This window comes from Delphinus delphis, chromosome 4, assembly GCF_949987515.2.
Source record: "Delphinus delphis chromosome 4, mDelDel1.2, whole genome shotgun sequence".
NCBI classification, from domain to species: domain Eukaryota; kingdom Metazoa; phylum Chordata; class Mammalia; order Artiodactyla; family Delphinidae; genus Delphinus; species Delphinus delphis.
This window is the reverse complement of record NC_082686.1, coordinates 105,726,712-105,744,068: the sequence shown is the minus strand read 5'-3', so window position 1 is coordinate 105,744,068 and position 17,357 is coordinate 105,726,712. Positions and strand designations below refer to the sequence as shown.

The window sequence follows — 17,357 nt, the reverse complement described above, 5'->3', positions numbered from 1 at the left end:
CAAGGAGGCCAATGTGTCTGGAGGAAAATGAGCAAGTGACGTAGAGTTACACTGGTGTGGCTGCTCAAGCAAGACCTTGTAATGTAGGTGCTTATTCTGAAGGTTAATTTTTTTTAATTTATTTAAATTTTTAAGGTCATTAAAAATTTCAGATTAAAAAAATTAGTTATGAAAAATTTCAAGCCTACACAAAAGTAGAGATGACAGCAACAGTGAATTCACTAGTTGAGTGATTTCAGTAGAAAAATGACATGGCCAGGCTTAAAAGGATCCCTTTAGTTACTGTGCTGGGAATAGACTGAGTAGTCGCAGGGCAGAAGCAGTAAGGTCAGTTAGGCTATTACAGTAATTCCCTCGAGATAGCAGCGCTTTGAGAGGTGGAGAGAAGCTGCCGATTCTGGATCTATTTTTGAACGTAGTTCCCATAGCATATGCTGACAGACTAGACCAGCAGAGTCAAAGAGTGGTTCAAAGTGACATTTTTGGTCTGGGCAACTCAAAGAACGGAGTTTCCATTTATCGGATGAAGACTGCAGAAGAAGGTTTTGGTGGAAGATCATTAGCTCCTTTTTGGACATATTAAGTTCGAGATGCCTCTAAGAGATCCAAGTGGAATCCTCAAGGATGCTGTCTTCTATAGGACTGGACATATAATGTTTAACATAGAACAAAGGTGAAACATTTTGAAAGGAGAAAAAGCACTTGTAGATAGTTCATTATTTTTCCATGTTCTTTACAGGTCATCCTATAGATCAATTATTTTTTCATATTTCTGTAGTAGCATAGATAACAATTTTGCATTTTTTTAACGTAAATTCTATTATAAACGTCTCTGCACTCTGCTGTATGGGGAAAACAACCACGTTTAAAGGCTGCATCTTTCTGGTAGCGTGCCAAAACCCTGATTAGCTCCGCAAAGTGACTGCACTTCCTCTTCCTAGTCGGCAGAGGGCACCCTGGCAGCGGAGGGTGCTGCTCGGCTCTGAGAACCGGAAGCTTCTCCCTCTCTCTTTTTTTCTCCCCGCCCTCTCATGCTTCGCACGTGAAGTCCTCTTCCGGCACTGTTTGCCGGCGTGCCTGTGAACGCCTGTAGTAGTGGTGCTGGTTGCCGGGCAGAGCCGGAGCTGCGGGGAGTTCGCGTCTGTTCTGCGCTAGCCATGAGGCTGCTGGGAACCGCCGCCGCCGCCGCCGCCGCGGCTGTGGAGAGCCGGCCGCTCCCGCGGGTCCCCACCGCCCTGTGCTGGCAATGGAAGCAGGTAGTGGAGTCCGGCAGGGCGACACCGCACCACGGACTGTCCCCGGGACCTTGCGGTGTGTCCGGAGCCAGGGAGGAAGTGACACTCCTACCCTCGCTGGCACCTCCTTACTGACAGCTCCGAATGTGAGCTGTCTACCTCAGCGCTGAAAAGCCCCTCGGTATCTGCACAGCTGCTGGTTATTAATGAGCAGCGTCTCGGTGCGCTGGGAGGTTCGGCGGCCTCCGATTTACGGTTAAGCGTCTTATTTTTGGTATAACTTAGAGAGGAGAGGTGACTGGAGTGAAGGTCGAGACAACCTTCACTCGAGAAAAATTAGTGTGTCCAGGGCTTCTGACTCGTTATGCCGTGCTCTTTTCATTACAGAGTGTCGTTGGCCTGACTGATCCCTCTTTCAGCTGACCCTGGGTTGTTTGATTTGGAGCCCGACCCTCCCAGTACCTTTCTTTGGTTCTGTGTCTGCCTTTTGTGCGGGGCGCGGGGAGCAGAGTGGACTAGGATTAGGTAGGAGTTGAGCCTTTCCTGTCATGCAAACCTCCTTTGCTTTGCTCGCTGATATCGGTGGGATTTAATCAACCAAGTGCCGATCACCCAGATTCCATTTTACCCAGGTTTTCCAAGTTCTTCCCTTTTCCCAGAAGTGGCTGCAGTGCATTTTGGATGGGCAGTCCTATATAGAGAGATTTATATGGTGTCTTGTTTCCATAAATGCAGGATTCCCCATCACCACCAGAGTAAAATAAAGTTGTTGTTGTTGTTTTAATGTTACTAATTGTTTGGGGGTGGAAAGGAATTGGAGACCTTTTGTGGGCTGCCTTGAAGCTATTGGCACCACTGCATAGAGCATATAAGTCCGCAAACGTCCTTGCTAGCTGTGAACTACAGTAAGGAGGAAGGGGAAAAAAAAGTAAAATTTAGAGTAAAAACTATATTTCCTTTTAAAGTAGTTGTTGGGAGCAGTTTTTCTGATTTTATCAGCCCCAGTGTATATTTTCAAACTTGTGCCATCCGGTAAAAGTATCTGTTCCCTTTTATTTATTTAATTAATTAATTTGAATATATCTTTTCTGACTTATTTATTTATTTTTAAGAGTATGTCTTTTCTGTTCTCTCTTGCAACCTCTTCTTTGGTTACAGGAGTTTCAGGTTGAGACATTCCTTCTTTTGCCTTTTCAGACAATCATATATGACGTTTTGTGTCCATTGAGATTTCTTGGAGGAAAGATGTCCACTAAACCCTTTCTAATTGTCCACTGTTTTCTCATGAAAAGTGCATTGAATTGAGCTCCCTTATTTTTTCAGGCTAATTGGAAGATTTGCCGATGGTGTTCATCAGGGGTGATACCTAATGAGAAGATACGAAATATTGGAATCTCAGCTCACATTGATTCTGGGAAAACTACATTAACAGAACGAGTGCTTTACTACACTGGCAGAATTGCAAAAATGCATGAGGTATGTGGTTCATGGTTGATGCCATTAGTTTGACCCTGGTTTTAATTGTTTTATAAGGATTTAAGAAACTTTACAAACCTGAAAGATTAAAAGAATGGTAACAGTGGATCTTTAATCAGAGTCACAAAATGGATAGATCAGGTTGGCTTGAAATGTTGCTCTGAGGAATCTTTCTAGAGACCATCACTGTGGGTATACTGAGTAGGCTGTTTTTTAAGAATGTTAAGTCAGTATGATGTACCCTTAAGCAGCCATTAAAATAATGTTTACATACTTTTAAATGTTATGGAGAGATGTTTATAATGTTAAGTGGAAAAAGGGTTTAAAATGAGTTTAATAGTTTAAAAATACATATGTCAGGAAAGAATTATTTTAGAAAATCTTGAAACTCTCCTGAAGACATTACATTACATATTATTGAGTAATTCAACTCTCCACTTAAAAATGTTACTTCAGATGAAGATCAGCTCATTAAATCACAGACTTTAAAAGCTGAATTCTTCCCACCCAGACCTCAAAGTCCACAAGAAACACAGCAGGGAAAAATCTCTTCTCTGCATATCTGCTCACAGACTAACACAGGGCTGGTGGGCAGGAACAGTGCAGAGGGAGCAAGGATGGCTCTAAGACCAGGTAATGCTCAGTGGTAGCAGCTGCTAAAAATGGCAATGAAAAAAGGGTTAGGGTTAATAGAGGGCAAAACCTGTAATCAATTTTCTACTCCATGAGATGATATGGTTTGACAATTAGGTTTCTCTGAAAATTGCATCAGTTAACTATCTGTGTTCTGGTTCCATCTGTGAAGGTTTCTTTCCTTCTTGGAATGCAGGGACAGAGAAATCTGAATTGCTGTGCTTGTGTTTAGGTAAAAGGTAAAGATGGAGTTGGTGCTGTCATGGATTCCATGGAACTAGAAAGACAAAGAGGAATCACTATTCAGTCAGCGGCCACCTATACCATGTGGAAAGATGTCAATATCAACATTATAGATACTCCTGGTGAGCTAAGTTCTTGGTTTTATTGCAGCTTGTTTTGGCAGTGGCATATTTAGTTCTTTACCGTGATCTAGCTCATTTTTGAGTACAAAATAATACTCAAAAGTGTGACTGTGAATTCCCTATTAGAGAAATCTGACTTGGGACCTAGAATACTTCATCTTTAAGTGGTTTCTTTGAAAAATAGTGCAAAGAAATTGTGAATAGGAATGTTCTTGCCTTTTACATGTTGCAGCTGATTCCAAAGATGCCCATGCCCTAGTATCTTTTGAAGTGATTTTGTTGAGCCCCTGAACCTTATGGTAAGTGAACAGTATTGGTGGTTTAAGGAGTTCATATTTTATTTAGAAGACATACGTAATGATCAGAGATAGAAGAACTTTTACTTGTACATGTTGTAAAAATTCATACTGCTTTTTAAGACCCCGACACAGTTCTCTGTCTCATTTAGGGCACGTGGACTTCACAATAGAAGTTGAAAGAGCCCTGAGGGTGCTGGATGGCGCCATCCTTGTTCTGTGCGCCGTTGGAGGGGTGCAGTGCCAGACCATGACTGTTAATCGTCAGATGAAGCGCTACAGTGTTCCATTTCTAACTTTCATTAACAAACTCGACCGAATGGGCTCCAACCCAGCCCGGGCCCTGCAGCAAATGAGGTACTGAACCTTAGAACAGAGCGGGGTGATGATCTGGATAACAAGCCTCACATCCAGAAGGACAGTTAACTCAGTGTCATTAAGCTTTATCCCCTTAAATTTTTTTTCCCTTTTTAAAATTCATCTATGTGTATGACTTACAGTAAATGGAACACTAAGGTCCGTAGTTTGGTTTGTGATGTGATTTCATCAACTACTTTCTCTGTAAAATGGAAGAAATATGACTTAAATTTTAGGGAGATTGAAGGTGAATTCAGAAAACCATCTGGCAATTTGTAGTGTTTTGCTCTAATTAGAGAAGTTATAATCTAGGGTAGATTCTAAAAGTACTGTGCATTTATTTAGACAAAGCTAGAGGATTATCTTCAATTTTAACCTTCATTTGAGGAATTTTAATTAATGACTTAAATTAGTACGCTATATTCGCTTGCTTTTCTTTGTTAACATATTTGTTAAGACAACAGCAATACTTCCTTTCTGAATCAGACATAATCCAGTGGTACTGATACGATTTTACATTTTGCACAATACTACGCGTTTCACACAGCCTTTGAAAAGAGTCGGAGTTTCACTTTTCACCTTTTGTAGATCTGTAAATGTAGCGGTAGAGTTCCTACCCAAGTTTCACATGGCAGAGCTGATGGATGTAGGCAGTAAGGTTTGTGGTAGTGGAGAGACTAAGAATGATGTGTCTGATGACAAAAAATACCGTGTTGAGGAACTTTAACTGACAGTATTGCTGTGTGCTCTCTGATGGAAGTGATGTTTTTGAGAACATGAGAGTGAAATATTTCTTTATTGGGCATTTGTAATACTTTCTTGGGATAACGAAACGTTTTCACTTTTTTTTTCTAGTTATATTTTACTTGTGGTTGGCAATAGATGGTCTCTTTGCACCAAGTCTTTTCCTGAATTCCAGGCAGATTCTCTTTCAGCATTTATTTGACTACTTTGGTTCTTTCTTTGCACCACTCCCTTTTACCTGTTACCTCATTCTGTAGCTCCCATTAAACAGATCTTGAAACTTCTGAATCTGGCCTCTGTGTCTTAACTTTTCTACCATACTTTCTCATACTTTCTGTCTCCTAATTTTTCACTGGGTTATGAGAGAATTTTTGAGGTCAGTCTTCCAACTCACTAATCTGGTATTCATCTGCATCCCTTCTGTTATTTAGCCTGTTTTTTGTTCTTTTTAATCCCAGCAGTTATGTAGTTAATTTCTATAAACTTTCCCTTTTATTGTGACATCTTTATTAATAGAGGTAATTCCTTTTTAGATCTTTACATTTTATTTTCTTCTAGTAACTTTCTCCTTGGAGGTTAGTACTATTTCTTAATTTCACCTCTCTTGCAAGCTATTGATTTCCTTCAGATATTTGGTGGTTCTTAGTTATCTATCCATAGTTATAGATGGGTACCTAGAATCTAGAGCATAGTTAGCTAGAGCATATTTCTACTTGAGTGTAAATCCCTGCCAGTGAGTGTGATTTCTCTTCGGTGGTTGTGCCTGATTGAGGGTACAGGCCGATGATGAGTGTCTGACTTTAATACCCACTCTAAGGGTTTTCCCCCTAAGGAACTTCCTTTTCAGATAGCTATACTCAGCTTCACTAGAGTCAGCTGATCCAAGAATGAGATGTGGATACAATTATCCCACTATGCTTTAATTTCCTGGCCAACCACTCAATGACCTGTTTTTCCCTCTTCTGTTTCTGATCCAGGGTATTCTGGGGATCTGATGGGAAAATACGTATCTTACAGTTCTTTTTGTTGCCCGAATAGGGTTGAGGCTTCCTGAGCACAGTGAGTTTGGCTGTCAGTCTGTTCCCAAATGCTTTTGTATCCTCCGCTCTGACCTGCTGATCACTTCCACAGATCTGCCATTGATTTCTTTTTATATTTGTTTTGTCATTTCAAAGGGATTTGGGGAGAAAAAAAGGGGTAAACATGTATTTTTATTTTTCAGGTCTAAACTAAGTCATAATGCAGCATTTGTGCAATTACCCATTGGTTTGGAGGGTGATTTTAAAGGTATTATAGATCTTATTGAGGAACGAGCCATCTATTTTGATGGAGACTTTGGGTAAGTGTTAAAAATATACTATTCTATTAAAATCATATTTTAAAAAGTATCAAAGAGAAGGAAAAGGATGAGTGCTTTAAATATAAACTTCTTTTTGAAATGTGGCTGGAAGAATATCCTCTAAGATGATTTTGTTTTAATGCTTTTAATCCTGGTTACTCCCCATTTTGCTTAGTATTCATTCCAAGGGAGAGTATGTTACTCTTTGGATGATATATTTATATCGCATTATGATATACACGGTGTGGTGAAAGGAGACCTTCAGCTTGGGCTAATGATGTAATATCTCTTTTTCTACTTGTTCATGCATTCATCCATGTATTCTTTCATTCTGTAGACTTTTCTGGAACAGCTACTATGTTCTGGATATTATTATAAAAACTGGGAAGAAAATAGGGATCATAAATATTTCCTCTACCTACTTCATGGGATTACAAAAATAAAAAGATTAATATATAAAAGAAGTTAAAACTTGTATACCTGTGGTTTAGGCAATACAAAAAGCAAATTGGTAACTTTTGAAATGGTTTTGGTCTGTCAACCAACTTTTGAAGAGACCTTTGCACACAAAGCATTGTAACTGCGCAGTGGTTATCAAACCATGGCATTCAGAAAAGTCACCTAGAGAGCTTATTAAAACACAAATCTCTGGATTCACCTTCAGAGATTCTAATTCAGTAGCTGTAGGGTGGGCCTGGAGTTTGCATTTCTGGAAAGCTCCCAAGTGGTGCTGATGTTTCAGGTCTGCAGACCACAGTTTGAGTGGCACTATTCTAGACAATTTGGGGAGTCATAAATGAACCTTTGTTCTGAAGCGTGGACCCAGTAGCCCGGCAGTTCTCTCCGAAGGTCCTTTATTAGGGGTTTCCTGTTTCTGCTATGGAACTGAGATTGCTGGTCTGGCAGGTGGGTGAAAGGCATTGTGATCAGTTAACTATATAGAATTTATCCTTATCGACTGTCTTGTAGGTAGGGAAAAAGATCAAGCCTATTCAGTGGACAAGGCATTTCTCACTCTTACTTTTTGTTTGACAACTAAGTAATGACAACAAAGTTTCTCTCTCACTCCTTAGAATGTAAGGGACAAGGATTTTTATCAGGTTTATTTGCTGCTGTGTACCCAGCCCTAGAACTGTCTGGTACAAAATAGAGACTCAAAAAAGATTTTTAAGTAAATGAATAAATCTGCTTCCTCAGAATTACCAGGGCACACGTTTCTGCCTACTGAAGCAGAGGCTTTTAAACATTGTTGTACATCAGAACCACGGGCCTCTCACTGTTGTGGTCTCTCCCGTTGCGGAGCACAGGCTCTGGACGCTCAATCTCAGCGGTCGTGGCTCAAGGGCCTAGCCGCTCCACAGCATGTGGGATCTTCCCAGACCGGGGCACGGATCCGCGTCCCCTGCATCGGCAGGCGGACTCTCAACCACTGCGCCACCAGGGAAGCCCAGGTGGAACTTCTTAACATACCTGCCCCCTTTCCCAGCCCTAGACCACTGGGTATGTACATTTTGAAAGGAAGATTCTGACGTGAAAGACTAAGAAGGAGGGAGCTTGCCAAAATGGAAAAATTAAATTCTGAAGGCTGTGAAGAGCATTCTTTAGGACAATAAGAATTATTTTCTGACTACTTGCAATTATTTGCAATTGGCTTCTTTTCCCTTTTTTTTCCCCCCAGGAATGTGTTTTCTGAAAAGCTTGTTATTTTTCGACGTTAGATTCCATTTTTAAAGAAATCCTTTTAAAATGTTAAGACTGATGTTTCTAAATATCAAGTATATCCATTTCTCTGTTTTGTATTTTATTTGTGACTCTTACCTGTCTGGCCCCTAGAGGGACGGAGAACTGAGGTCAAGGTTGAAGAGTCTGTCATAATTAGTAACCTTTTTTTTTTTAAAACTACAGAATGGAGTGTTCTGTGTTAAAGATTGCTATTAATGAAAAGGAATAGTCAAGTCTCTAATCCTGCTTGTCAGAGACTGTGATATTCTTCTTTTGTTTTTTTTTTTTAAAGATTATGAAAACTACTGATACATGGAGTTTTTAATAAATTTATTTATTTTTGGCTACATTGGGTCTTTGTTGCTGCACGCGGGCTTTCTCTAGTTGTGGCGAGTGGGGGCTACTCCTCCTTGCGGTGCGCAGGCTTCTCATTGTGGTGGCTTGTCTTGTTGTGGAGCACGGGCTCTAGGCGTGCAGGCTTCGGTAGTTGTGGCTTGTGGGCTCTAGAGCACAGGCTCAGTAGTTGTGGCTCGTGGGCTTAGTTGCTCTGCGGCATGTGGGATCTTCCCGGACCAGGGCTCGAACCCGTGTCCCCTGTATTGGCAGGCAGATTCTTAACCACGGTGCCACCAGGGAAGTCCTGACTGTGATATTCTGATTAATTTGGTTAATAGAATTTTCAAGTACAGTTGACCATTGAACAATGTGGGGGTTAGAGGTGCTGATCCCCCCGTGCAGTTGAAAATCCAAGTATAACTTTTGACTCCCCCAAAACTTAACTACTAATAGCCTACTGTTGACTGGAAGCCTTACCTATAACACAGTTGATTGACACATATTTTGTATGTTACATGTTGTATTCTTAAAGTAAGCTAGAGAAAAGAAAATGTTAAAGAAAATCATAAGGAAGAGAAAATACATTTATAGTATTGTACTGTATTTATCAATATGGAAAGTAATACCTACATCAGTAAAATCTTATATGAGTCAAAGCACTGTAGATGTTATATGTATTACTAACACTAGATATCAAAAATGAAAAGATAAAATATGAAAAGAAATTCATATTTATATACAGGTATAACAATTCATACATTGATAAGGAAGAAGCAGCACTATATTGCTTTATGGTAGCCTAGTGTAATTGATGTAATGCAGTAGCCTAGTCTGTATGCTAATGAATGAGTCGTTATAGAATTTTTTATGGCATATCATATAATCATATTCATAATACAGTATTGGAAGCATTGTGACTTAAAAAAATTACTTGTGATGATACACAGTGTCTTTAATTATGTGAGAAAGGCGTACTGTATGGTGATATAATTCTTTGAAAGCAAAGTTATAAAACAGTAAGAAAACTAACACATTAATTTCATATTAAATATCACTTATCTTATTCCTATATAATGATAGGCTGTCCACTTCAATACAAGTTTTGTATACAATGTTATACACATATTTTTTCATGTTTATTGAAAAAAATCCGTGTATAAGTGGACCTGTGCAGTTCAAACCTGTGTTGTTCAAAGGTCACCTGTACTCATGGGTTTTGGAGTCATTTTAGCTTTGAATCATGGCTCATCTGTTTACTAGTAGTACAGCCTTGAGCAGTTTACTTTGCTTGTTTAAAGTATTTTGCCCACTATTCTGAATTTTAAAGATTCACATTTTTCTTATTTGTGATTTTAACGCAAATATATCAGAGCTCTTATCTAAAAAAAATATTTTGGCCATTAGTTTATCTTTTTCATTGGTGCTTATATGTTTAATTGAATGTTCTTTTTTAAATTAATCTTTATTGGAGTATAGTTGATTTACAATTTAACTGAATATTCTTAAAGTACCAAAATAAAACATTTCTACTTTTAGTCAGGTTGTTCGATACGGGGAAATTCCAGCAGAATTCAGGGCGGCGGCAGCTGACCACCGGCAGGAGCTGATTGAATGTGTTGCTAATTCAGATGAGCAACTTGGTGAGATGTTTCTGGAAGAAAAAATTCCCTCAATTTCTGATTTAAAGGCAAGTGCTCTCAAAATTAATCTTATATTAATGAGACAAAAGAGGGCTTTTGGGGTTTTTTTTTTTGCAGGGAAGGGACATGGTGCTTTTATGCAGGGGTTTTATTAATGAAATCGGAGCAAAGTTGTTAACATAATTGGTTTCTTAAAAAAATATTTGACATGGCAAATTATTCTCTTTTTTTAAGTAGTGAGTTATGTAAAATGGGAAAGGAGTCATAGTTCTAGGAAAAAAGATACTTACACTGCCAACCTCTTGGACATAGTCTTATTAAGAAGAAAGAAGATAAATTAGAAATGTACCCTGTTGTACTATTTGGAAGGCTGTATAGATTTTTTTACTTGATTGTTCAGCTCTTAAAAAATAAAGAGAAGATCCCTGCCTAAAACTGGTATTCAGTTTGTAAATAGAAGATAAGTTCTCCATAGAAGATAACAAATGGCCAATAAGCACATGAAAAGATGCTCAGCATCACTAATCATTAGGGAAAGCAAATCAAAACCGCAATGAGATACCACTTTACTTATTAGGATGACTATTATTTAAAAAACAAAATAAGTGTTGGTGAGGATATGGAGAAATTGGAACCCTTGTGCATTGCTGGGGAATGTAAAATGATGCATGTACTGTGGAAAACAGTATGGTGATTTCTCAAAAATTAAACCTAGAACTGCCGTATGATCCAGCGATTCCACTTCTGTGTACCCAAAAGAATTGAAAGCAGGGACTCAGATATTTGTACACCAGTGTTGATAGCAGCGTGATTCACAATAGCCAAAAGTTGGAAACAACCCAATGTCCATCAATGGATGAATAAACAAAATTGGTATATTCATACAATGGAGGGTATTTTTTGGCTTTAAAAAGGAATCAGATTCTTATACATGCTACAGTATGGGTGCGTCTTGAGGACATGACGTTAAGTGAAATAAGCCAGACGTAAAAGGACATAAAAGGACAAATATTGTATGATTCCACTTCTGTGAGGTACCCAGAATAGTCAAATTCCTAGAGACAGAAAGTAGAATAGTGGTTACCAGGGGCTGGTGGGGGGAAGAATGGGAAGTTTAGTGGGTACAGAGTTTCAGTTTGGGATGGTGAAAAGTTCTGGAGGTGGATAGTGGTAACAGCAATGTGAATGTACTTGATGCCACTGAACTGTACACTTAAAAATTGTAAAGATAGTCAATTTTGTTATGTATATTTTATCATAAAAATAAAAATCATAAAAAGACTGATATTTATTTTGCCAAACCACTTGGTGCCCTTAGCAGAGATCAGACAAGTAATTATTGTGTGTAAGACATTGCACTCAGGGAGTTTATAGATCAAATGCACAAGGAAAGAACCCTGTTGAAGCTGAGATGCTTACTAATTTATCTCATAGCTTGAGTTCTTTACCATTCACAAAGGCCTTATCACCTCAGCTCTCTGATGAGTAAGGAGCACCACGTAGGAAAGTATAGGTCTGGGCCTTAATTGAAGTCAAGCACCGTAACCCAGGAACCACAGTAGAGAGTTAGGTTTCGATCTATGAAAGGGAATATGTCAGATTCTGTGATTCACTAGGAGTAAGGACTCAGCACATAATCACACTCATGGCTATGATTTATTACAGTGAAAGGATACAAAGCAAAATCAGCAAAGGGCAAAGGCACATGAGGTGAAGTCCAGAAGAAACCAGGCGTAAGCTCCCAGGCATCCAGTGCAGTCTTGCAGTGCTTGCCTGTTTCCTCCAGCGGAAAGTTGTGAGTGCACCTGTGAAATGATGTCTACCAGGGAAACTCATTAGAAACTCAGTGCCAAGGTTTTACTGGGGGCTGGTCACATAGACACCTGCAGCCTAGCATGTACCAAATCCCAGACTCCCAGAAGGAAAGTAGGTGTTTAGCACACATTACATTGTTTGTACCACAGTATAGGCACAGTGAACCAGTCTTACCAGTTCTGGGAATGCTGGGAACCTCCCAGAAATCCAGATCCCCAGGCCTCAGCCAGGGGCCCAGCCTTGCAAGCAGGCCTTTATAAGGAGGACAGTTTTAGCCCTGCTATGTTTACTGTTTTCTGCCAGGATACATGGGTGTACTTTAGTTTCTATGTTGTTGTTGGGTATATTGTTATTAGTGACAGTGGAAAGGCAACGGTTTTCAAGTGTGAATGTGATTCTTATAAAAGTTAGGGAAATTTTCCGGAAAATAAAGCTTTTGCTAGGCTGGTATAGGGTTAGCTTTAATTTCTCCTTTTTTCTATTTATCAACCATGCTCATGTGTTTCTCTATTCAGTGGATGTAAAGTTAAGCGTGGTAAGATTCATATGTTCCTACTGTTGCATATAGGGAGGGTTGGAAAGTCAAAGACCTGACGTTGTGGCCTAGGGTAGCCTAAGTGATTAGTGACCAAGCCATTTCTGGTCCCTAGCAACAGCAAAGGCAAGTGTTTTAAGATAGCTCCAAATAGTAATTGCTTTCTTACCATGCCTATTTTCTCCTTTTTATACTCCTTTTATTGTGCTCAGCTGTTATCCTACTTTTCATTGTGATGTTTAGAAATTGTGGTTATAAATGTTTTGCTTTAAGCTTTTTAGGATAACTAGTTTTGTGTTTTTCCTGAGGACTGAGAAATAATTGTATGCAGCTGCATATTTCTGCAGTGGTGGGTTGTGGCCACAGCACAGCACTGCTGTTGGCCTCTTCCAGCTGCTAGAGCTAAAGGTCCACTGCTCCCTCTGAGGCCAGTAGCCAGTAAGGAATGAGGCTGGGACACATGGACGGTGCTTGCACGAGGGGTTGGGACGTGACCAGGAGGTCGTTATTTTAGAGCCTTGTTACTATCACAGCCCTTAATTTATGAGCAGTTTGTACTGTTTGGCTTCCTGTATGTATGTCCTTTAAAAAAAGAAAACAAATCAGTTAAATGTTTTTTTAATAGGTGATACTTTCATATCGTTTAAACTTTCATATCATTTAAACATTTAACAACTATACAAAGGTACACAGGAAAAAGTCTCCCACCTGGCTCCCATCTGCCCAGTTCTCTGCCCTGTCCCTAAAACAGGTTGCCAGTTAATAGTTTCTGGTGTATCTTTCCAGAGACGTGTGTGTGTGTGTATTGCTGTTCCCTCTATCTTACACAATTGTTAACATACTGCTTACACTGTTCTGTGTGTGTGTTTATTTTCTATGTATGTGTGTATATATATATCTTTTTCTTTTTTTTGCCAAATTGAAAGTTAGTGACATTCCAGGAGTGTTGAAAGCAATTGCAGTGTTGAAAGTTAAATAGCCTTTTTTCTTTTTTTTCTTTTTTTTTCTTTTTTTGTATTTTGATCTTAAGTTATAGAGAACCTGATTCCAGTCTTCACCAGTGCCAGTACTCCAAAGAGTACCAATTCATTTCATTGATTTGTCACTTTGTAATTGATCTGAAACACAAAATGTAACTTTAAGATAAACTAATCATTAATTTTTTTCGTTTGTAGCTCGCAATTCGAAGAGCCACTCTAAATAGGTCATTTACTCCTGTCTTTTTGGGAAGCGCCTTGAAGAACAAAGGAGTTCAGCCTCTTTTAGATGCTGTTTTAGAATACCTCCCAAATCCATCTGAAGTCCAAAATTATGCTATTCTCAATCAGGAGTAAGTCTTGGAAATTGATTTTTAATTTATGCACAAAGACTTTAACATTTGTGCACTGGGAAAGTATTTAAGAATGGTTCTTGTAGTTGTGATTGTGGGTTTTTCCCCATAATTTACAAAAATCAATCTCCATTTCTATTTGGGTAACGATTTTGGCATAGAGAAAAATATTTATTATACCTTCCCATATATTCTATTTGTAAGTTAGAAATATGATTTATTTCATTATCAAAGTTTACATCATTAGAAAATTTACTCATTTGGAACCAATTGTATTTTTTTTTAATGCTTTAAGAAACAAAAATTTTGAAGTTCTCATTGATAATTTTTCTTTTTCTGCCAGACTATTTTTGTGTTTTTTATTCTGCTCTGGTCCTGTCACAATGCAGTAATTAAGACCAGAAAAGTTATTCTTATTGATCCCTTTCAGTGAAATTTCACTTATGAATCAGCCCAGAAGTGTTTACTGCACATGTGCTTCTTCTCAGATAATATTCTGATGAAACAAATTGATATAAAAGAAATATGAAATATTGCATCTCATAAATGTGTATTTCTTTTATTTTAAGTGACTCACAAGAGAAAACCAAAATCTTAATGAACCCCAAAAGAGACAATTCCCATCCATTTGTAGGCCTGGCTTTTAAACTGGAGGTAAGTTGCTTTCTAATGTATTTAACTGCTATATATAGAAATTTTCTTTTCTGTTAGGCTTTTATTCCTATTATAAAATGACTCTTAGGAAATATTTGGTTACAGGTTTCTCCACTGTAAAGTTACTTTCCCCTCTACCCCGTTCCATATTGACTCTTTAGAAGAAGGTTCCTGGGCACAACCCACACTTAAGGGCTGGGAATTATTTTCTTCCTCCTTGAGGGAGCAGTATCTATGTAAGTTATTTGAGATTCTTCTGTATAAGAGAATTGTCTTTTCTCCCCATATATTTATTTATTCAATCATTTATTTTTATCAGTATGGACTCGTGGATATTTAGTTTGTACTTTGAGTTATAATCCAGTGGTATGTTACTTATTTTGTTGCCAGATTGACCAGTTTTGGCCATTGGAGCTGTTTCACTTGGCTTCTGTGCCCCTTAGACATTCCACCGTATTTTGCTTTTTTGAATACTTGCTTACTTTCTGGCACTACAGGATTCTCCAGGCTTACGTTGTATATTCCCTGCCCCAGCCCTAGAATCAGCCATTTCTCTAAGAGCCCTGATTTCTTTTAATTGTGAATGGTATTAGAAACCAACATTTGGGGACTGGGTGTGCTTTTTGTTGTGTTATTGCTTCTGTGTATAATATTTTAAGTGGGAAAAATGTTGGATAATTTGAAAGTGTTAAAGAGTGGTTATTTCTGGGATGGAATTATATTGGGGAGGGCTTTTTCCTAGTTTTTATTTTTAACTTTTTACAGTATGTTTTTTTATTACTTCTAAAACCAGAAAAAGTAATTTTAAATTAAAAAGTAGAAATAACATTGCAGTGACAATTTTTATGCATAAAGCTTTTAAAAATATATATTTAGGAATATTTTTCTTAGGATCCTCAGAATTGTAATTATTGAGTAACAGGTATGAAATATTTTAATATTTAATGATTTATATTGCCAGATTGCTTTCATACTCAGAATTAATGTATATGTTAGATTATTTCAGTGAATCTTTATCAGCATTGAGTATTGTTTATTAAAAATCATTACTGATTTCATAAATGAAAATAGTATTTTAATACTTCATCTTGCCTTAATTCCTAATAATAGAGAACATTTTTCCATATATTCATTATGGAATTGTATTTCCTCTTTTGTAATTGCCTCTTTATTTCTTTTGTCTTTCCTTTTTTAAAATTAGAGTCAAAGTGTTTTACTTATTTGTACGAGCCTTTCTCTAATAAAGTTTTTTAAAAAACAATTTGCAGTTTAAAATTTACATAGACAAATACATCAGTCTTTGTCTTTAGTCATTATCTCATTTTTAACCTTATAAATCTTCCTCTTTGATTATATTTTGTAAAGATTTACTTTTCTTTCTCCTTCTTTGTGGTGGGGTTTCTTGTTTTGTTCATTGTTAATCCAGTTGGAATTTGTTTTGCTGAATGCTGTGAGGTAGGATCTAAATGTATTTCCTCTGCCTTCAAATAGAAGACCAGTTGTCTAGTTACCAGTTTTTGAACAATGTTATATTTTTTCATTGATTGTCATGTGTCATTTATCTTCTATTGACAAATTAATTAAACATTTTAGATATTTATACTATACCCTATGGGCTGTTCAGTTTAATTTGTGCTAGTTTTATACTGTTTATGTTTTGGAGTATTTAATATATTCTTATATCAGAGTTATTTTCTATTTTTATCCATTCTTCTAATATTAAAGTCACTAATAAAATGTTTAAAAATTCCTCTTCTGATTTTTATTGCTATTGTGTTAAACCTGGAAATTAACATGGGAAGAATTGGCAACTTTTAAATACTTACCTAATAAGTTAGTGTTACTATTCAGGAGGAAATGATCCTTGATTATTCATTTTATATTCAGTCACTTTACAGAACTCTTATTTGTATAGCTTTCCAGGTGACTCTCAAAGTTTCTCTAACATGTAGTCTAACTAACAATGTTAGTTTCTCTAACATTGTTGTCTTTCTAATAATTATACCTTATTTTTATGTCTTCTTGTATTAAACTGCACTTATGGAATAACTTCCTTATTATATAAATTTTAAAACTTTTTCTAATAACTTAGAGGAAGCAAAAGTAGTATCTTGGATTTTGATATCAAAGAATAACCATTTAACTTATCTATATTCAAAACTAGTATTAAAGTAGTTTATGACAACAAACTGAAGCATGTGTATAAGTTGTACTACTAAAACTGATAGCAGATATTTGAAGGTAGTTGTGAAGTTTTCCTCTTAATTTTGATTCCTGTGTTTCTTTTTCATTCTTTCTGACCTTATCCAATCTTGACTTCTAGGCAGGTCGATTTGGACAGTTAACTTATGTTCGAAATTATCAAGGACAGTTGAAGAAGGGTGATACCATCTATAATACGAGGACGAGAAAGAAAGTACGGGTGCAACGGCTGGTTCACATGCATGCCGACATGATGGAGGCGAGTACCTGGGCATTGTTGTGAGATGAGAAATTTCTCTAATGCAAGTGAAATATATCTACCTTCTTGGTATCCTGAGCCCCACAAGAAAATCACTTCTAGTTGAATGTGTTTTCCTAGCTTCTTCCTTTTTAGTTAGGTGGGCTACAATTCTCATGTGGCACTTTGGTGTAGGCTAAATTAGCAAATGTCAGGAACACATTTAAAACCACCATTTGTGAGTTAGCTGTATTTCCTCAGTGGCCAAGGTTAAGGAAAAGGGACATTAGTTCCCTAAGATTCGGAGCACAAGATTCAACACTTTCCTCAAGAGCTATCCTTACGAAGAGTATAATAGGTTTTTAGCACAGTGGAACTGTGGTTCTCAAAGGTAAATGAGAGTAATAAATTCATACATAACTTCCCACATTGTTCAGTAG

General features: G+C 37.5%; 1 protein-coding gene across 2 annotated transcripts in view; it reads left to right on the top strand.

Annotated features, from left to right (window-relative positions):
• The first annotated feature begins 1,075 nt into the window (after positions 1-1,075).
• Positions 1,076-17,357, top strand: part of GFM1 (G elongation factor mitochondrial 1) — a 43,905-nt gene continuing 27,623 nt past the window's right edge. Inside the window, exons 1-9 of one of the 2 annotated variants that reach the window (XM_060011220.1) lie at positions 1,076-1,256; positions 2,559-2,711; positions 3,577-3,709; positions 4,158-4,362; positions 6,329-6,445; positions 10,040-10,190; positions 13,669-13,823; positions 14,393-14,477; positions 16,801-16,938. In XM_060011220.1, coding sequence (XP_059867203.1) covers positions 1,158-1,256; positions 2,559-2,711; positions 3,577-3,709; positions 4,158-4,362; positions 6,329-6,445; positions 10,040-10,190; positions 13,669-13,823; positions 14,393-14,477; positions 16,801-16,938 — 1,236 coding nt within the window. In that variant the 5' untranslated portion in view covers positions 1,076-1,157. Of the gene's footprint in view, positions 1,257-1,475; positions 1,761-2,558; positions 2,712-3,576; positions 3,710-4,157; positions 4,363-6,328; positions 6,446-10,039; positions 10,191-13,668; positions 13,824-14,392; positions 14,478-16,800; positions 16,939-17,357 lie in introns of those variants that run through there. The other variant, XM_060011221.1, reaches the window with a different exon arrangement.